General features: G+C 40.6%; 1 protein-coding gene across 1 annotated transcript; it reads left to right on the forward strand.

Annotated features, from left to right (window-relative positions):
- Nucleotides 1-3,701: 3,701 nt before the first annotated feature.
- LOC135091943 (thiol S-methyltransferase TMT1B-like) lies at nt 3,702-16,874 on the forward strand. The gene is made up of 6 exons (XM_063989999.1): nt 3,702-3,915; nt 7,167-7,452; nt 9,517-9,677; nt 11,631-11,765; nt 12,700-12,818; nt 13,566-16,874. The coding sequence occupies exons 2-6, from the start codon at nt 7,337-7,339 to the stop codon at nt 13,824-13,826; spliced, it is 792 nt and encodes a 263-aa protein (XP_063846069.1). The 5' UTR covers nt 3,702-3,915; nt 7,167-7,336; the 3' UTR covers nt 13,827-16,874.
- The last annotated feature ends 5,626 nt before the right edge of the window (nt 16,875-22,500 follow it).

Below are 22,500 nucleotides of genomic sequence, written 5' to 3' on the forward strand. Positions count from 1 at the left end.
GAGAACTTGCAATCCCTTTTATCTGTTTCCATCTTTTTATCTCTTTCATGTCCTCCCATTCATTCTCTCTCTCTCTCTCTCTCTCTCTCTCTCTCTCTCTCTCTCTCTCTCTCTCTCTCTCTCTCTCTCTCTCTCTCTCTCTCTCAAATGAAGGTAATCACAACACGAAAATAAAGAGGAGGAAAATTAAACCGAGAGAGAGAGAGAGAGAGAGAGAGAGAGAGAGAGAGAGAGAGAGAGAGAGAGAGAGAGAGAGAGAGAGAGAGAGAGAGAGAGTTTAATCATAGCATTTCTATTCCACCTACGCACATTTTGTATCATTAACTCTGTCATCAGTGTGTGTGTGTGTGTGTGTGTGTGTGTGTGTGTGTGTGTGTGTGTGTGTGTGTGTGTGTGTGTGTGTGTGTCCTCCTCCTCCTCCTCCTCCTCTTCCTCCTTTTGTTTGTTACTCTTATTTTGTGTTGGGTAATTAATTTGTCATTCATTTATTCATTCATTCATTCATTCATTCATTCATTCATTCATTCATTCAGTCAGTCAGTCAGTCAGTCAGTCAGTCAGTCAGTCAGTCAGTCAGTCAGTTAGTCGGTAAGTCAGTGAGTTATCTGTTGTTGTTGCTGTTATTGTTGTTGTTGTCCTTGTCATTGTCGTTGTTGTTGTTGTTGTTGTTGTTGTTGTTGTTGTTGTTGTTGTTGTTCTACTACTACTACTACTACTACTACTACTACTACTACTACTACTACTACTACTACTACTACTACTACTACTACTACTACTACTACCACCACCACCACCACTACTGTTACCAGAGAGAGAGAGAGAGAGAGAGAGAGAGAGAGAGAGAGAGAGAGAGAGAGAGAATATTTAATGATCGATAGGCAGACATTGGACAGTCAACCAATAGACAGTCAGACATACAGACACACACGCTTTCCCTTGGGCATTCCCTGTCCTCTTAACCTAACCTGACCTAATCTAACCTAACGGGACTTCTTTTTATGATGGCGGAAGAATAATGGATAATAAAAGAAGTTATAGATGAAAAAACGAAAGAAGAAAGGAACGAAGAAAGGAATGTGATAGAAAAGGAAAAGGAAAAGAGAGGAAGAGATGAAAAAAAGAGGAAGAGTTATATAAAGAAACGAAAGAAAAGGATGTGATAGAAATAGAAATATGAAAAAAAATGGAAGGAAAAGGGATAAAAAAACTAAATTCATTGACTAAAATAAACAAAATAATATTAGACAAATAAGAAAACAGAGTAGTAGTAGTAGTAACAATAGTAGTAGTAGTAGTAGTAGTAGTAGTAGTAGTAGTAGTAGTAGTAGTAGTAGACGCAACAAAGACAACAATAGCGAGATAAAACAGTTTCATATTTCCTTCACAATCTTACCTTTCCATGTTGCAAGTCATTAACCTCACTCTAAAAATGCCGTATTGACCAACTATTGCTCCCTTTGGCATTGTTACGGCCCTCTCCTTCTTCTCCTTTCCTCTCCCTTCCTCTCCCTGACCTACCTGGCCTGGCGTGAGGGGCTGGGAGTGGCTGGGTGAGGCTGGGGAGGGCTGGGAGTGGCTAGGAGAGGCTGGGAAGGGCTGGGAAGGGCTAGGAGAGGCTAGGAAGGGCTGGGAAGGGCTGGGACGGGCTGGGTGTGTCTAGGAGAGGCTGGGAGAGGCTGGGAAGGGCTGGGAAGGGCTGGGAGTGGCTAGGAGAGGATGGGAAGGGCTGGGAAGGGCAGGGAGAAACTGGGAAGGGCTGGGAGAGGCTGGGAAGGGCTGGGAGAGGTTAGGAAGGGCTGGGAAGGGCTGGAAAAGGGCTGGGAAGGGCTGGGAGTAGTTGAGAGAGGCTGGGGGAGGCTGGGAGGGGATTGTGAAGGCTGGGAAGGGCTGGGAGGTGCTGGAAGTGGCTAGGAGAGGCTGGGGGGAGACTGGGAAGGGCTTGTGAGGGCTGGGAGGGGCTGGGAGAGGCAGGGAAGGGCTGGGATGAGGTAAGGCGGGGCAGGTAAATTGAAAACCGCCCCAGAGGTTACATCTTGTCTTCTTCCCTTTGTCTCGATGAGAAAGCTTGAATGTTCCACCACCACCATCACCGCTACCACCACCACCACCACCACTCTCACAGACATATCTCATCATGAAACTGAGTTTACTGATTGAAAACTTACGAAAAAAAGTGGGAATGTAGGTTAGTTAATATGTTTCAGTGTTTTATTTTGTATATCTTTATTTCATATTGAAAGATTGGATATAACATTTAGTAAAGCATGAAATTATTGGTGATTTGAGTCAACTGATTGAAGATTTAAGAAGAAAAGTGGAAATATTGGTGACGCATTATGATTCAGTGTGTTTTTAATGTTGAAAGGGAGAGGATAACTTCTTGAAACCGAGGGATAAAACTTTGAATTTGCTAAACTGATGAAACTTAATGATAAAAAGTAGGAATTGCTGCTGCTACTGTTGTTTCATTGTTGAATGAAAATTAACTTCGTTAATTTCCGCTACTCAAACATACCAGAAAAATATGATCTTAATTTATGTGAAGAAAACGCAGTAAAAGAAACAGATATAGATGAAGAAAATACATGAAACACCAATTTGTACTCAGAGAGAGAGAGAGAGAGAGAGAGAGAGAGAGAGAGAGAGAGAGAGAGGGGGGGAGAGGGAGGCGTTTTCTACTCATCACGTGATCAGCCTGTCGAATATTTTTTTCATTGTTGAATGAAAATTCACTTCTCTATTAGTTTCTGCCACTCAAATATACCAGAAAAATATAATCTTAATTTATGTGAAGAAAACGCAGTAAAAGAAACAGATATAAGTGAAGAAAATATATAAAACACCACTTTGTACCCAGAGTGAGACGGTTTGAGAGAGAGAGAGAGAGAGAGAGAGAGGGAAGCGGCGTCCACTCATCACGCGATCAGCCTGTGGAACATTTCATTAGTGTGACGTACAGGCCACAAAGACAAGAGTTAGGTAGTCAAGTGGTGGGAAGTATAGGCGAAGAGGAATGGGAAAAGAGGAAGGAAGAAGACAGAGGAATAAGAACAGTACTAGGACTAACAAGAGGCAGAGACCAATAAGAAAATAACAAGCCACAAGAAAAAAAAAAAATCTGACCAAGTGGTGGACAATAAGAAATAATTACCCATGGGTGTAGAGAAAGACGAAGAAGAGAGACGTAAGAAGCGATTCAAAGCGTAACAGGTCCAAAGAAGTGTCTGCCAGAAGCCTGATTGAAAACTTACGAGGAATAGTGGGAATGTACGTTAGTTATTATATTTCAGTGTTTTATTTTGTATTCTTTTATCTTATGTTGAGAGAGAGGGTATAACTTTTAGTAAAGCATATGATTATTAGGAAAATGATTGAAGATTTAAGAGGAAAAGTGGAAATGTAGGTGAATTAGTATGATTAAGTCTTTGTAATGTTGAGAGAGAGGATAACTTCTAAACTGAAGCAGAAACTTAATATTTTTTGCTGAATTGATGAAACTTCAGAAGAAAAGTAGGATGTTTCATTGTTGAATGAAAATTAACTTCATCATCAATTGTCGCCACTAAAACATATCTTAAAAATATCATCTTGATTTTAGCGAAGAAAACGCAGTAAAAGAAACTTAAATATAAGTAAGAAATTATATAATATTAATTCTGTCCCCAGAGTGAGACGGTCCGAGAGAGAGAGAGAGAGAGAGAGAGAGGAAACCAGTCCACTCAGCACGCAATCAGCTGTCATACGCTTTGCCTGAGTCTGCCTGGGGACCTGCCAGCCGCCACGCCCGTGATAGCCTCGCAAGACTCCACCAAGGCTCACAAGGACCACTGGGTCACCGCGGCGCAAACAACAAGAGGCGTGGAGAGGGAACATCAACACTACAACCATACGAAGCCAACCTCGTGAGTCATGAAGGTAATTATTGCTGTATTTCTTTCACAAGTCGTCAGTAGGCGAGTGTCATTGATTCACAGCTCTGTCTAGTCTCTTAAAAACAACGTGTTGACTCAAGGAAAGCTGCATGAAGCCATCAGGTCTTGCATGCACTCCAGTCTGCCTTCCCCACCGACTGTGATGTGGTAAGGGAGGCCATGAAACGCGTCTGCCCGCACCTCCGCTACTTTCAAAATGCTCTTGTTGGGGTTACATGGGTGTTTTCACGGTCCTAGTGACAAATTATCAATACATGTCATTAAATGGGGAAATATTCTTGAAAACCCGACTAATCATCTCTATGGCTTTTAAAAGTAGTAGTGATGAGAGCAAAGCGTTTCAGAATACTACCCCGAGTGTGTTGGCGTCACCCGCACCAGGAGGGGACTGGGACGACGATTCGCTAGTAAGTCCTTTTCCTAACCTTCACCTTGGTGTACAACATGTCATATTAAATATGTTTTGAGATATGAGTAGCTGAGTATACAAGTTTTCTATAACACGGGAGGGAAGGAACGGCTGGCAGCCGCGGCAAGTCCTGGCCACGTGCAATCTGAGCGAGACGGTCCACCTTGTCATTGGCAGCCAGTCTCACGTGAGAGGGTACCCACGCAAAATTTATGACCAGAGAGCGATCACAAGCAGTAGCTAGCTGATTCATTATCTTTGTCACGACATAGTCATACGCAGGTCTTGGAGAGGAGAGGTAGTGAAGGGCAGACTGGAAGTCACAGACCACCACGCCGTTCAGTCTCATCTCCGTGAGGAGAATGACAGCGTCTAGGAGACCACGGATCTCACAGTAGGTGGTACTCGGTGGGTTGGGCAGTCTCCGGCTAACCCATTCACCTAGCCCTGGCTGCCCCACAGTGGGCGAGTACATGGCGCACGTCGCACTTCCGTCAGCCTTCAGGGATCCATCCACGTAGAAACAGTGCGCGGAGGGAACGGAGGCATACACTCTGGCGAGGGCCCCAGTGCTATGTGTTTCTGTAGGACTGGAGAATCTGTTTTGTAGGCTGGTGTGAAGGAGACTACTGGGTGAGGTATTCGCCGTGGGGGTAAGCCAGGGTCACATTCAGCTGCAGGGGCATTAATAGCGGACTGGTGGAGGGCAGCACACATTACCCTGACAAGGTTGCGGTCACCCGGTCTAATTCGAGGCGTGGGTATGTGTGGGCTCAGTGCTGTCTGATGACAGTAGTGTAGTGTGGGGCAAGATAGGGAGATTGGAGACATTTGATAGTAGAGTATGACTGTGACATTGGCTTAGATTCTGACAACTAGTGGCGAAAGAGAGAGTCACGGTGAGAAATTGGGAGGAATTATTTAGCAGTTCATCTGAAAGTGAGAATGACTATGTGGAAATAAATGCGCTGAATGATCTTCATTATAAAGTCAAATGAGTTCCTGTTTGAATAAGAGGATTGAGAAAGATGAGTTGCAGTACTGAACTAACAGTGTATACTCTGGTCAATCATCACAAACTTGATACCATTAGATATGCGAGACACGAGAAAGAGAGCGAGATAGTGCAAATGATTTTGACTGAATTATGATATAATAAAAATGAAAGAGCGAGAAGACAGGGAGGGAATAGATGATGGTGTTAGAGAGACGAATGAAAGGATGAGTGAGGCAGTTTCTTTGGGGAATGTAATGTAGTGATATAGAAATTAAGTGGTATGATATATATATATATATATATATATATATATATATATATATATATATATATATATATATATATATATATATATATATATATATATATATATATATATATATATATATATACATATATATATATATATATATATATATATATATATATATATATATATATATATATATATATATATATATATATATATATATATATATATATATATATATATTTTTTTTTTTTTTTTTTTTTTTTTTTGTTTCTCTGCCTGTTCTCCATTTTCCCTAATCGTGAGTCACGTAGCATCCAGAACAAGACTGAGGCTGTGAATCAAGGAGTTTCTGGAAAGAATATTGTACTAAATGTAGGAACTAGTGTGGTGGATACTTCTGGTCTTTCTGTGTGTTTTCTTTACGTTTCCTTACCCAAGCTACTGGTATAGAGATTAGATCACGTCACCTTATTAACCTTCCAAGTCTTTTTATTTATTTATTTTTTCTTGCGTGTGGATGATTGTTTGATTTTTAAGCCTGTCATTTTGATACGAGACAATTATCACCACCATATGCAATGTATGACATCTTTATAAGCATTTACAAGAAAGTTAAGGGTGAAAAATAATACGTTTTGCAATTTCTACTTAGTTTAAAGATTGGATATGCCTTTAGAACAAGTAAAAGACGTTTCAGAGTGGTAATTAGGGAAAGTGGCTGTCAAAGGGTTAAAGGTTTTTCAGATTCTGTATATTAGATCCTTTGTCTTCTCAGCTTCTTGGGTATTTCAGTTAGATAATAGTTCCCGGATGGTGATGCGATGTGTCTTGCCGTCTCTTTGGCCAGTACTTCACGTGTAATGAATGGGCACCACACAGGCTGGCACCAGTTAGCTACTTTTCAGTATTTGTACGTATGCATCATATGTATTTTCTTTTTACAAATTTCACAACTTGTACGCATTGTAATTTTCTTCCTGCGAATGTTTTACCCTATTATTGTGCTCCGTCCTTCTCCTTTGTTATATTTTTCGTATATGCAATAATAAACTTAGTAATTAGTCAATTTATTTACGTATGTAATATCTCAGGACCATATTCTTAAACACTGCACCGCGCATCCACTATATTCAAAAGGCTCTTTTGAAGTGACACGGATTTTATTTTTTATTATTTCTTTTATGGTTGTGGTGACATAAGATTTCTACATTATTATCAGAAAAAATACTCTTGATAACATGGCTTATCATCCCTGTGACCTTCGAAGATTTCTACATTATTATCAAGAAAAATACTCTTGAGAACATGGCTTATCATCCCTGTGACCTTCGAAGATTTCTACATTATTATAAGGAAAAATACTCTTGATAACATGGCTTATCATCCCTGTGACCTTCGAAAGCTGTAGTGAGATAGTAAAGCGTTTCAGAATACAGGTTTATAATAAGCTATACGAGTTTTTAATTTTTTTTTTTTTTTTACCGTTTTAGTGACAGATTAACAACATTTCAAATTATTAACTGCAGAAACACTCTTGGGAACTCTGCTAATCATCTCTGTGGCCTTTGACAACAGTTGTGGTGAGAGAGCAAAGCGTTCCTGAGTGCTTGCGTGCGTCAGCCGTGCCCCGTGATCAGGATCAAGGCGAGGGGTCGAGGTGTGCTCGTTGCTCGGCCCGTATAAACAGAGGAGAACGGCTCAGCTTCATTCCTCCCTCCCCCTCTCACTGCCCTCTTCCTCTCACCATGGCGGAAATAGACCATGTCATCGCCCAATGGATATCCTACTACCTTCCCTACCTACTGGCGTCCCTTCTGCTGCTGTGGGTCCTCAAAATGAAGGGCAGCGATCTCAGACACAGGTACGGCCACACTGTGCTGGGGCGGCGGGCCACGGGATGTCATTAGGGGCTTGCTGGGGGGCGAGGGGCAGGGGGCGTGGATCCAGGGGTGGGTTTAGGGGCTTGGAGGGCTGCAAGGTGGATGCTGGAAGTGGGAAGTAGTAGCTCGCTAGGGTGCAGGAAGTGGGTATGTCCAGGGCTGAGGTTAGGGGCCTGCTGGGGGTGTGAAGGCAGGTGTGTGGGTTGTTCTGTTCATAAATACTTGTTAGTTTAAAAGTTTCCATGAAGTGCATCCACAAAGTTTTATTCTACTCTCTGTGCCTGTTCACTTTGCCAAAATGTGGATAGTTTCATGCATGTTTAAAGGTGGTGCAAACACTGTCTGGCTTGTCTCTGGCTGGTGGCATCCTCAGCACCAGGTGCACTGGACTGGTGGTCATTAGAGAGTCTCCTTCAGTTTTTCTCAACAGCCTGGCTTCTGATGCAAGGTGATGCACTTTGCATGTCACAGTTCTCTCACCTGAGCAGAACCAGCCTTTCGTGAAAAGTTTCAAAAAGACCTACCTGACACTCCACCTGGATGAGGGCAATGATCCTTACCCAGTGGTTTTATTCCTGGAGAAGCCAATGTGGGAACACCAGAATGTCAAGAAGAGCCAAAATGAGGCAACAGAGGTGACATGCAGGTGAGGATTTTCCAGGACCCTTTTGATAACCTCTTACATCAGAGCTGGTGACACTGTGGTGTAGGTGACTATCAAAGAGAATTGTGTGTTTTACCAAATGCAGCACAAGGATGTCACCTCCTGCATCTCTTTGGCTCTGATCTCATGACAGTGGGGAGGAAGAGTTGGATGCGATTTGAGAAGAGCAAGAGAAGTGAGAAGGCCGAAGGCAGAGGTTGAGGCAGCTTTGTCCTCATTGGTGGCAGCTCAGCTATTTTCCATATCCTCCTCCAATCTCAAGTCCCAGGATGATGAAAACTTCACTCCCGGTTACTTGACAGCATCTGTAGCACCTCCTAAGCATCTCAAGAACATCTCCCTTGGTGTCACGTCAGCCCTCAGTCAAATCAACCTTCCAGACTGAGAGGCCGTGGTTGTGGCATGGAAGATGGATGCTGCAAGTGGAGAGTAGGGCTTGTTAGGGGACAGGGTGGGTGTCCACAGGTGTGATTACGGACTGGAAGGTAGAAGGTGTGGTGCAGGGCTGCCCCTGACCAAATTGGGTCGCTAAGCAAAATTTTATTTGGAGGGCCTCCCCCCCCACCTCTCCCCATCCCAAATGTATCATAGGTACAAAATGACCTTATAACAACATGCCATATAACTTGACAGCCTTTATTAGTAGTAACAAATGTACTGATTTGGTGCTCTACATATGCCTCACAATAGCACTAATGCATCCCCTTGCACAAAATGTGGCCCTCCATGGAAGATGAGGCTCTATGCACAGTGCTTGTTCTGCATTTAGGGAGGGATGGCCCTGATGTGGTGTTTAGTGGTAGTGGAATGGGCTGAGGGTATGACATACTGGGCCATTGTCTCCTTGGCACACTGGTACCTTAGGTCTGTGTTTACTTGGTCATTCGGCATGAAAATTGAAATAAAAAGTTAATTAATTCTTCATTTTTTTTGTCCATGAGAAGGTGAAGTTGAAAAATACTTTGTCTCCTTCTTTTGTTTCAAATAAAAAAAAAATTGGTAGATTCTTTGTCTTGTGCATAAAGTAAAACATAAATATCATAAATTCTTATTCTCATGCATGAAATAAAAGATGACATATTCTTACTTTCATGCATGAAATAGAAAATGATAAATTCATCATCTTATGCATAAAAAAAAACATGGTAAATTATTCATATTCTTGTGCATGAAATAAAAAAAAAGCTTGATGAATTCTTATTCTTATGCATGAAATTAGAAAAAAACATGATAAACTATTCTTATTTCTCTCTCTCTCTCTCTCTCTCTCTCTCTCTCTCTCTCTCTCTCTCTCTCTCTCTCTCTCTCTCTCTCTCTCTCTCTCTCTCTCTCTCTCTCTCTCTCTCTCTCTCTCTCTCTCTCTCTCTCTCTCTCTCTGCAGATGGTTTGCCTTCCTCATGCACTACATCAACAAGGATATGGACCCCAAGATAGAAGAGCTCAAGAAGGACTTTTTCTCCAGCCTCAGCAGCATCACATCCCATGACCCTGAACTTCGGAAGAAGAAAGGAATCAAGATACTGGAGATTGGCGTTGGTACAGGTGAGATTGTGTGCGTGTGTGTGAGAGAGAGAGAGAGAGGTACTGGATTTACAGGGGGGAGACTGTGTGTGTGTTCTGGTGTTGTGGGAGAGATAAAGACAGGTACTGGGTTGACAAGGTGAAACTGTGAGATAGAGAGAGGGAGGTACTGGGTTTACAAGGTGACTGTGTGTGTTCTGGTTTTGTGGAAGAGATAGAGACAGGTACTTGGTTTATGAGCTGAGACTGTGTGTTCTGGTGTCGTGGGAGAGATAGAGAGAGAGATATTGGATTTACAAGAAGTGGTGCATCATATTAACTTACTATATTTACTTGCCATCTTTTAAGGAAATGAAATAGAGAGAGGTACTGGGTTTACAATTATTTACTTGCCATCTTTTAAGGAAATGAAATAGAGAGGTTCTGGGTTTACAATTATTTACTTGCCATCTTTTAAGGAAATGGAATAGAGAGGTACTGGGTTTACAGTAAATGATGCATCATATTAACTTGTCTTTTGAGGAGGTAGATTATTTTTTTTTTGTGTTATTATGTTATGTTAAATTTATCTCGTCTCTTAAAGAAATAGATTAGATTACTCGTCATAAGTATTGGACCCCCTGACTGGGGGGTCCAATACTTATGGTGGAAAAAAAGCATGGTTCTCTTAGTAGTGAACCATTTTAACCAAAAGTATCAGCCCCTGCTAGATGTCACCACATGCCTCAGCTTCACGCCACTCGTAGCCTCCCCTTGGTGCACCTTGGGGCATGTTGGTGAGCATTAACCTGCAGCAACTTTTTCTGCATCTGGGCATATTATTGTTTAATAACATCTTTTGGTAATTCATTGTTTGCTAATAAGCCTAAAAGGAAGGAGTATTCATCTGAGACTATTGTGCAGATTATGGGCCTCAAGGAAGCAGGTCATTCAGTTAGAGAAATAACTGAGCAGTTGGCAGCATCAGAACAAGTTAACTGTTGGTCATGTCAGTTTAAGGAGGAAGGGAATAGTGAGATGCCTCAATCTAAAAAATGGTTTGGGTGCCCCTGGAAGAAAATAAAGAGGGTTGTTACCATTTTAACGTGTGCAGTGGAGTTTGATGTCAAGACCACTGGATGCTTTAAGACAGTAACAGCCTTCTGGGATGTCCAGGTGGTTCTTAAGTTTCAGACACATCACGAATCCCTTCCTCCCTGAACCGCCATGACCAATGGTTGACTTGTCCTGGATGCTGCCAACTGCTCAGCTACTTCTCTGAATGACCTGCTTCCTTGAGGCTCATGATCTGCACAATAGTCTCAGATGAATACTCTTTTTGTTTTAGGTGTATCAGCAAACAGAATAAATTATCACATGATGTTATTGCACAATAATACAGGTTACTGCTCTCTAACGTGCATCAAGGCACGCCAAGGGGAGGCTATGAGTCAGTGGCAGGAAGCTGAGGGATGCAGCGACTTCGTTGCAGGGTCTGATAATTTTGGCTAAAATGCTTCACTCTCAAGGAGAACATGCTTTCTTTGCCATAAATATTGGTTCCCCCACCCAGGATTGTCCAATACTTATGACTAGTGCTGTATATTACATCCACTTGACTTTTAAGGAGTCAGATTATATATAAGATTTACTTGTCTTTTAAGGAAGTGATAGGGTTAGGTATTAAAGTTGCATAAATTAGTGTATCATATAAACTTCTCTTTTAAGGAGTTAGATCATATTAAATTTCTCTTTCCATTAATTTATTTAGAGAATGAATAACAAACCCTCTTCATTTATTATTCATCTTTCTTCCTGTCTAACCATTTATTTACTGAGTGAATATAAAAAAAAACTCACTATTTTATATTTCTCTTTCTCTCTCCTTTCACTCATCTGCTCAAATTTGAGGCACAAAGTCATAATGTTCTGAATGTTAACGTATATGGCATTGCTTTTATTATTTTCTACTTTCTTTTTCCTCTCATCTGTCAGGCGTCAACTTCCAGTACTACCCAGATGGAAGCCACCTCATTGTGGTGGACCCAAACCCTCACTTTGCAAAGTACTACGATGAAAACAGAAAGAAGTTCCCAAACATTCACTCGGAGGAGATTCTTATTACCACAGGTGAGGCTCGGGTGGTGGGAGCTGGCCTGGATTACAAGTTATAGCACATTTTATCTCTTAAAAATTTCACTGCTATTTGGTTTTATCTGTTAGCTCATTCATTGCTAATTTTTACATCTTTCCTTGATTATGAACCACTCTGAGACACATTTTCTTGTTCTACAGCCACATTTAAGCATTCTACTGGTTAGAAATTGCAAAAGTTATTCTTTTTAACAATTTTTTCTTCTTTACATCATCCCTATGTATTTTAATCCTTTCATTACTAAATTTCATATCTTTCCTTGATTATGAATTATCTGAGTTATAGTGCATTTTATCCCTATACCAGGCCGGCAATTCTCGTCTCTTAATATAATATAAGGCAGCCTAGTACATTGTGTTCCTTGTATGGTGATGATGTACACTCATTGCCTCGAGTACCATTAACCTCTTCAACACGAGGATGTGTCTACTATGTTCTTGTGCATCTTGTACTCTATATGAGGATGCGTCTTCTGCATCCTGGCTCCCTTTAGCCAGTGCGGTGTTATTTTCTTCCCGTGATTGTTTTCATCGTTGTGTGATTGTTTTCAGAATGTAGGTCATATAATTATGATACAGTGTCTTATTTGACTTTCAGTATTACAAGGTAACCAAAAAACTTCTTGCCTCTTTTTTTGTTTATTAGGGAAAAGACAAGAACATCAGTGTGTTGTGCTTGCATTTGTACTTCATGGTAACAATAATTTCTAACAAAATAACACACACACACACACACACATTAGTACAATACAACAGACACCTAATTAACTAGTCAAACTTATCAAAATTACCCCTAGTAATCTACCACCAAACAAAACTCCATCAAAATTCCCTTCACTTAGCACCTGTACAAGTCTCACATGACACAGCTTAAGAGTGGCAGAAGAGCTAAGTACTGTTGGTTCCACAGGGGAGGAGATGACAGGTGTGGCAGACAGCAGCGTGGATGTGGTGGTGGTGACACTGGTGTTGTGTAGCGTTGGCGATGCACACCAGATCCTGAAAAACGTTGTGCGGGTTCTTGTCCCTGTAAGTAGGATGGTTTTTAGTTCCCCTTGCATGTTTGAGTCTTGCTTTACTATAGAATAAGGAGAGGTATCTATCTATCTATCTATCTGTATACCAGGCTGGCAATCCCACATGGGACGGCCCAGACAAGGTACCACACACTCACATGGACATCACTCACTTTCTTTGTCCTGTGAGTCCCATAACAGACACATCAGAAAAAAAAAGAAAAAAAATAAGGGAAGCTACAAGAAGCCATCAGACCTACACGTGGCATTCCCTTTATGAAACATCCCTACCTATCTCTTCCTATCATCCTCATTCAGATTATCTTGTTAAGCCATTATTATATAAAGGAGTGTGCATCTAATGGGGTAAGTTTGGGCATAACACTAAACCTTTCTCTGGGATATATCAAGGAGTTTAACATTACCTTGTCAAATTAACCCTTTCTTTACACGTCTAATGAGGTTGGTTTGGGTTTTGACACTGTAAATCTTTCTCATAGGGGGACAAGCTGTACATTCTGAGATATATCAAGGAATTGAATATTATCTTGTTAGACTAACCAAGAAATTTAACATGATCTGACTATCTTGTTAGATCAGCTTACTATGTACAGGAATATGTGTATGATGGGGTTGGTTTGGGTTATGACACAGCAAATCTTTCTTTTAGGTGGCAGACTGTACATTCTAAGATATATCAAGAAGTTTTAAATTGGTTGGTTGATTAGTTTAGATTGTGACACAGTAAACCTTCTCTCAGGGTGGCAAGCTGTACATTCTGGAGCACATCAAGGAGTTTAACCCAGACAAGTACTGGATAAGAAGTGTCCTGCAAGAGTTCTTGTCTGTCAGCGGCATCTGGCCCTTCCTGTTTGACGGCTGCTGCCTCAACCGTGACTTCCATTCCGCCCTGGACTCTGCTGGGTTCTCTAAGGTTGAGGCTGAGAAGTTCTATGCGCCCCTCACCAAGCTGCTCTTCCTGATGATCAAGCCTCATTTAAAAGCCATTGCTGTCAAATAGAGGGTTTTAGAATGGACTAAGCTGTATTTGTAAGGCAGTTCTTGCAAGGTAGATGCTTTGAGTATTAGAGACTTGGCTTGTCTTCAATGCATCAGGTTTTGTTAAGGTGTTGATGTATGAAATGTGTGTGTGTGTGTGTGTGTGTGTGTGTGTGTGTGTGTGTGTGTGTGTGTGTTTTGCTTTCTTCAGTTTAAGTCATGTGATGGAGGTGTCATGAAATGCAGTGCTTGTGAATTTACAGAGATTTCTTTGTTATATGTGTCTACAGCTGCTTGTCAGGGTATTAAATCTTGTTAGGGGTATTATAATGCAGTCTATGTGGTTATTTTCATGTGATGGAGGTGTCATGAAGTGCAGTGCTTGAAAACTTTGAGGGATTTCTATACGTGTCTGGAGTTGTTTGTCAGGGTATCTGGTTTAGCTTAAGGATGTAACAATAGCAGTCTGTGTGGTTATAAGGGCATAGGAAAGTAAGGGAAGCTACAGGAAGTTGTCCGATTGATATGTGGCGGGCCTTTGTGTGTGAGGAGATGCTTTTTCAGGTTAGTGATTGTTGCTAGAGGAGTTAGAATGAAAATTATGCTGTTATTTGAATGAGGAATCACTTTTTCAGGTTACTAATTGTTTGATAAGTTAGAATGGAAATTGTGCTATTGTATGGGTGAACAATTGCATTTTCAATTTAATAATTGTTGCTAGAGGAGTCAGAATGAAAGTTGTGCTGTTATTTGAATGAGGAGTCTTTTTCAGGTTAATAAGTCTTGGTAGAAGAGTTAGAATGAAAATTTTGTTCTTGTTTGTGTGAGCAGTTGCATTTTCAGATTAATAATTGTTACTAGAGGAGTTAGAATGAAAATTGTGCTGTTGTATACAGTACTAGTCATAAGTATTGGACCCCCCCGGCCTGGGAGCAGATACTTACGGTGAAGAGAGCATGGTCCTCTTGAGAGTGAACCATTTTAGCCTAAAGTATTAACCCCTGCCCAGACATTACTGCATCCCTCAGCTTCATGCCACTCATACCCTCTCCTCAGTGTGCCTTGGGGTGTGTTGGAGAGCAGTAACCTGCAACAACTTTTTCCGCATCTTGGCATATAATTTCGCAATATTATCTTGTAGTAATTTATTCTGTTTGCTAATATGACTAAATCAAAAGATTATTCATCAGAGACTATTGTGCAGATCATGGATCTCAAGGAAACAGGTCATCCAGTTAGAGAAATAACTGAAGAGTTGGCAGTATCAAGGACAAGTCAAGCATTGGTCACAGCAGTTCAGGGAGGAAGGGAATAGTGATATGCCTGATACTCAAAAATGGTCTGGCCCCCCCAGAGGGCTGTTACTGTCTTTAAGCATTTGGTGGTATTGACATCAGACTCCACTGCACATGTTGAAACAGTAACAACCCTCTTATTTGTTTTCCAGGGGTTCCCAGACAGTTTTTTAGGGTTGAGGCATGTCGCTATTACCTTCCTCCCTGAGCTGCCGTGACCAACGTTTGACTTGTCCTGGATGCTGCCAACTGCTCAGTTGTTTCTCTCACTGAATGATCTGGTTCCTTGAGGCTCACCATCTGTGCAATAGTATCAGATGAATAATACTCTTGTTTTAGGCACATTGGCAAACAGAATGAAAACCAAATGTTATTGCTCAGTAATATGCCAGAATGTGGAAAAAGTTGTGGCAGGTTACTGCTCTCCAACAAACCCCAAGGCATGCTGAGGGAAGGCTATCAGTGGTGTGAAGCTGAGGGATGCAGTGACATCCTGCAACCAGAGGGTCCAATATTTATGACTAGTGCTGTAAGTGAGGAGTTGCATTTTCAGGTTGTATAATTATTAGTCTTGGTAGAGGAGTTAGAATGGAAACTGCACTCTTATATGGGTGTACAATTGCATTTACAGGTTAATAATTCTTGCTAGATGAGTTAGAGTGAAAATTATGCTGTTCTTTGAATGAGGAGATGCTTTTTCAGGTCTTGGTAGAGAAGTTAGAATGAAAATTGTGCTGTTGTATATCTGAACAATTGCTTTTTCAGGTTAATGAGCCTTGTTAGAGGAGTTAGAATGGAAATTGTGCTGTTATTTCAATGAAGAATTGCTTTTTCAGGTTAATAAGTCTTGGTAGAGGGATTAAAATTAAAATTGCGCTCGTGTGTGTGTGTGTGTGAGAGCAACTGTATTTTTTCAGTTAGTCTAAGTGAGAATGTCATGCTGTGAAAGATGCAGCTGTGAGTGAATGAAGCAAGTGGTGGAGTGTTGAGTGTCATCCCATGTACTATGATGACAGTGCCAGTGCCTTATGGATTTCAGTGTCATGGGTCAACAGTATTCCTGCCCGTTATGCAACCCATCACAGGCTACCGTACAACATGCATGACACTCCCACAGTCTTGTGTCGGCCCTCTGCTGTCTGACCTGACCTGGTGGTGGTGACTGCTAATTCACTCACCACTAACCTGTACTAGCTTATGTATTGACATGGTCTTCCTGGGATGACCTTTGTATCTGTACTCTGCTCAATGTATGCTGGGTGTCTTTTGCTAAGCCTCTATTCAACTTTACTGCCTGTCTGTATACCTCACTGTGTCTCTTACTGTCTATCTGTATACCTCACTGTGTCTCTCGTAACTCATTCACTGCTATTTCATACATCATTCCTAAGATGGTTATTTTTTAATCCTTGTATCTGTACTCTGCTCAATGTATGCTGTGTGTCTTTTGCTGGATCTACTAAGCTTCTTTTAATCTTCACTGCCTGACTAAGTACCTCACTGTTTATATCTTAACTCATTCACTATTTTGTGCATCATTCCTTCATCACAAACCACTGTGATGCAAAACATTTAGCAGCACCAGAAGCAATGTATTTAGTCTTCATAAGCATCTAAAAGTAAGCAAGCAATGGAAAAGAATAGATTTAACAATTTCTACCCAGTTTAAAGATTAGATGTCTCACAGTGATTGGTAATGGAGATGTACCAGTAGCAGTCACAGGGTTAACCTTGTCACATCTAAACATTGCAGTGATTAAATATTGGAGAATCTATACATTTAATCCATTATTTTCCTTTCTGGTATGTTTGTTAAGATTTTACATGTTTGTTAAGATTTTGCAGTGTTTTTTATTGATGATACAGTGAAAAGGTTAACTCCTGCCAGTGAAGTGTTTGCATATGGATGTGCTAATGTTTTTCTCTATACTTTTTTACCAGTCTGAATCCCACAATGTATCTGTCTTTTAAGGTCTGAAATGTTGGCCTCCCTCAATTAATTCGGTCATTACTATCTTTCTTATCTCCTGGATCCAGTAAGCATTTTCTACATACTGGATCTAATAAGCTTTTTTTATGTTTTTCTATTAGTCTCAATGCCTCAAATGTCTCTTAAGCTCTGTGAAATCCTGGCTTTCCTCACTTTCCTTAACCCCGTCAGCACTGTTTCTTATCTTCTGGATCTGCTAAGCTTTTTCTACAGACTGGATCTAATAAGCTTTTTTCCACATATTTTTCTATCAGTCTCAATGCCTCAAATGTTTCTTAAGCTCTCTCTGTGTGAAATATTGGCTTTCCTCACTTGATGTAACCTAATCAATACTATCTTATCTCCTGGATCTGCTAAGCTATTCTTCATACTATACTTACTGGATCTAATAAGCTTTTTCTGTACTTTCCTGCCAGTCAATGCCTCATGTCTTGAGCTCTCACTTTGTGAAATATTGGCTTTCCTCATTTTCTTTGATCTAATCAACACTTCAGCACAGAGACTATGCCATTATCAAGGAGCTGTGGACAAATAACAGCATGTGATATATATATATATATATATATATATATATATATATATATATATATATATATATATATATATATATATATATAAACCAAGGGATTTAAAAATTATTCAAAACTTATAAAGAGGGCAGGCTGACTGGGTGTTAAGTTCGGGGAGAAATTTTGTTCTTATGTGCCCTCTTTACATCTTGAATAATTTTTAAATCCCTTGTTTTATCTTTAATAGTCTCTCATGCTGTTTTTCGTCTACAGCTGCTTGATAATGGCATATTCTCTGTGCTGAAATGTTGAAATTAAAGATGTTTTATGTAGCTACATTGGTGTAAGATCCGGCTCCCCACAGACCAGCCTGTCTCGGAAATAATCCACACTTTCTGATCTCTTGGATCTACAAAGCTTTTTCTACATACTTTTCCACCTAAATACCACAGTACATCTGGGTCTCTCTTTAAGTGGTGTTAGTGAAATTATTGGCTTCCCTCTCAACTATTGAAACAAAAAAAATATTCCAAAATTATCTAAACATTATATATATATATATATATATATATATATATATATATATATATATATATATATATATATATATATATATATATATATATATATATATATATATATATACTGCACTGTATAACTTCAAATGTCTTAAAAAAATAATAATAATTATTATTTTTTCTTTATCCCTGGGACAAGTAAAGAAAAAGATAAATAAAGAAAAAGATGCTCAATTCACAGCAACTAGAAATTATTATCTTCATCCATGGAACAAGTAAAGAGAATGATGCTTAATTCACTGCAGCTAGAAATTATTATTATTTTTCTTATTCCTGTGACAAGTAAAGAGAAAGATGCTTAATTAACTGCCTGTACGAAGCCTAAAATTAACTACATAGATTTCTGCTTGCTTCGGCCTCCCAGCACTATTCCTGCCCCTACGTGATTTAAATGATCTTTGCTGGCAAGTCTGGGCAGTGTTCTCGTTTGTGCCGCCTGCTGCCTTACATTTAACAGGCTCCAATGAAAGTTTTGCTTCTTCTAGGGTGTTCTCATGACCAGTAGTTTAGCAGGGACTGCATATTTTTAAATGGTTCTAATGATTCTATATTGATACAATGATTCTACTATTTTAGCAAACTCTGATGTAAATTTCTGGAGTTTTCAAGGGTGCTTTCATTAGTCTTGGGATAGTTTAACAGTTATTCAACGCTTTTACAGGCTCTACTGGAAGTTTCTGGGGTTTTCAAGTGTTTTAATTAGTCTTGGGATAATTTGATTCAACGCTTTTAACAGGCTCTAAAGATACGATAATAAACCAGTGACCCTTTTGGTGCCTCTTGATTTGCTCTCTGATCCTATTATATATTACTATTATAACATCCTTTTTCTTCTTTTGAACTTAATTTTCCGGAGATGACAAATGCTATTGTGCAGGAAATAAACATGAAATAAAAATATCTTCAGTAAACAATCAAAGTAATAAGTTCCAATCCATATTGAAAGTCTCTGATACTTTAGTAATGATGCTCTTTAGTTATTGCGATCCTTTAAGTGTCAGCATTCTATTGTCTATTACTGAAGACGTCACAGCCTTTTTCTCATCTCCAAGTGAATATTTTCGTACCCAGTGTCTTTTCTTATCGTATCGCTCAAACTAAACGTTTTTGTCCAAAGATATTAGTCTATAATGATTGTTGTTTTAATAATTGGATCTGATTACATGTAAAACAGTTCAGTAAACAAAATGTATTCGTTTCATGGAGTAAACTTCACATGCCGTAGTGGGATAACACTTGTCTCCTATATAAACACACCAGATTGTATTAAAATACTACGAAAATCAGCAAAATCTCAGTTTCTCGTTCAAAAATTACGTTCAGAGGCTGGCTAAACTCAATGTAACTTCCAATAGATATCTTAGGGAATTCCATGTGTTCTTATCTATTTATTCTATTGTTGTATTGCAAAAGTTTTCTAAATATTGACTATTTTTTTTCGTATATTGATAAACTAAAAAGATGCAAACGGTCGAAACATAACGCATTATTATATGGACATCAGATGTCAATATCATTACAACAAAAATTTACAATTACTACGTAGGAACGACGTTTTCTGGAGACTGACTGACATAATTTGATACACATTTAAAAGTTGCACAATTCTTTGGTAACATACAGATAGGAACGTCTTCATTGCTAGGAAATAAACACAAAAAGATATAATTCTCGCAGCGATAAGCATTTAAAACCTTACCCCCCTCTCCAGCCACCCTGTCACCTCCCATTCCTTTTACTCCCCTCCACCTCTACATATACCCTCCCACCCCCCGCAACCAGAGGGACCCTGCCCACCCCTACGAGCGAGTTCCGCCCTGATTTCGCCTCGAGGGGATAAATTTGCAAATATCTCCCCCGTGTCTCAAGGAACTTTGACAAATTGAGAATAAATGTTTGTGTATTAATAGTTTCTAGATATTTAATGCGTTTTAGCAGCGAAATGATCGTGAAATAACGTGGATGTTTAGCTATGAGAGGTGGCCTGGCTGGGAACTGACGATTGAGGCGTAAGGCACGAAGTGTTAAACATTGGAACCATAACAATAGTGCCTAGATAAATATTAAGTGTATACCTCCATTGGAAAGCATAAAAAATAGATCTGTATAGATATGTTAGTGTGTACGTCCATTCATAAACACTGGAACTATAATAATAAGTTATCTAGATAAATTTTCACTCTAAAACTCCTAAACTCTAAAACAGTCGTCTCTGTGGCCAAGCAAAACAGTAGCGGTGAGAGAGCAAAGCGCTTCTGAATACGTCTCTCTCTCTCTCTCTCTCTCTCTCTCTGAAACGCTTTGCTCTCTCACGACAATTTTTTTTTCCAAGGTCATAGAGTGATTAGTCGCTTCATCAAGACTGTTTCTTCTATCAGTAAAACAGAAACCTTGTTAACCTGTCACTAGAACCGTAAAAACACCCTTGAAAATCCGTGTCACTTCAACTATAGCCTTTGGAAAGTAGAGGCGGTGCGGCGTTGGGGGAGGGACAAGGCGGGTGACGTGGGCAGGGAGGGTGAAGGAAGGCGGCGTTGGTCCCCTCCCGGCCTCAGATTATATCAGTTTTCATTATATTGACACACGAAGTGGCTTATTTGCGGGACCATTGGAAGCTAACCCCGGACGGCTCTTCGGGGCTTTAGAGAGGGGAGAGAGGAGGGGAGGTGTGAGAGGGGACACGGGAGATGGGAGGGGAGAGGGAGGAAGGGTAGGAAGGGAGGAAAGGACGGGTGGTGTACATAGGGGAGAAATGGGAGAAAAGTGAGGAGGGTGAGGGAAGCAGGGGTGAGAGGAGGAGGAGGAGGAGGCAATGGTAATGAGAGGAGGAGAGGAAAGATAACATCACTTAATATAATGTGGAGGATGACACACACACACACGCACACACACACACACACACACACACACACACACACACACACTCTCTCTCTTTCTCTCTCTCTCTTATCGTGGAGGGCGCCGTCTGTGCATCAACACTTGACACTCAAGCAGAAGGCGCTGTGGAGAGAGAGAGAGAGAGAGAGAGAGAGAGAGAGAGAGAGAGAGAGAGAGAGAGAGAGAGAGAGAGACGTAATTTGTCCATCTCTCTCTCTCTCTCTCTCTCTCTCTCTCTCTCTCTCTCTCTCTCTCTCTCTCTCTCTCTCTCTCTCTCTCGTATTCTTTTACTAGCTTTCCTTAATTCCTCTTTTTCCTCTTCTTCCTCGTCCTCTTCACTTTCTTTCCTCCTCCTCCTCCTCCTCCTCCTTCTATCACAATTAATTTTCACGTTTCTTTGCCTTTCATTCTTCTTCCTCTTTCTCGTCTTCCTCCTCCTCTTCTTCCTCTTACTCCTCACTACGAACAATTCTTCCTCTTCCTCCTCCTTATCCTCCTCTTACATTACAATTAATTTTCATGTTCTTTAGCTTTCCTTCTCTTCCTCCTCCTCTTCCTCAAGCACCAGCACCACCACCACCACTACCACCTCCTCCTCCTCTTCTTCTTGCCTCCCACAATTAATTTTCATGTTCCATCTTGGCGCGGCGGTAAAAAGGAGGAGAGGAGGCAATTAATTGAAACAAAGCCTCGGTAAGTTGTTGTAAAGTAGACATCCAGACGAATCCTTCCTGAGAATCCGCCCGCCGTCCGCCATCGCCTCCCGTAATGCTTCGCTCGTCACTCCATCCAAGCTTCAAAACATCACTTCCCTTGCCCAAAAAGAAGCCCTGTGTTGCATTTCGAGGCTTCAAATCATCTAGGAAGCTTCTGCACTGAGTTTCTGTGACCATAAGTGTCTTTTTTTTTGGTGTATAGCCGGGAATGGGGAAGTAATGAAGCGAACTGAAGGTAATGGGAAAGGTTGGTGTCTTGTGGCGCCGCGCTCTCTCCCTCCCATCACCTCGGCTCTCTGGGACCATTATCATTAGTGAACTTGGAGTAAAGCCGCCATCTTGGTTCCGACATTAATTTGCTACAAATCCCCAGCCTCCCTCGCAAGTCTTGAACAAAGCTCGCGGCGTCTGATAGGAGTAGGAGGAGGAGGAGGAGGAGGAGGAGGAGGAGGAGGAAATATATTGTGGTAGATGTGTTATGGCGTGTGTTTGTGGCGAAGCGGTGATTGTGGTGGTATTATAAGTCTTTATTGCTGTTGATGGTGGTGGTGATGGTGGTGGTGGTGTTTACTCTCTCTCTCTCTCTCTCTCTCTCTCTCTCTCTCTCTAACTGCTTGAAATTCCTTTGTTTCCTCTGAAGGTAAATTTTTTTATCTTGTTTACAAAAGATTGTTTCTTCCATCTTTTTTTCCCTCCTTCTTCCTCCTCTTCTTTTTTCCCTTCCTCTTCCT

The sequence above is a fragment of the Scylla paramamosain genome, chromosome 39 (assembly GCF_035594125.1).
Source record: "Scylla paramamosain isolate STU-SP2022 chromosome 39, ASM3559412v1, whole genome shotgun sequence".
In the NCBI taxonomy this organism is placed as follows: domain Eukaryota; kingdom Metazoa; phylum Arthropoda; class Malacostraca; order Decapoda; family Portunidae; genus Scylla; species Scylla paramamosain.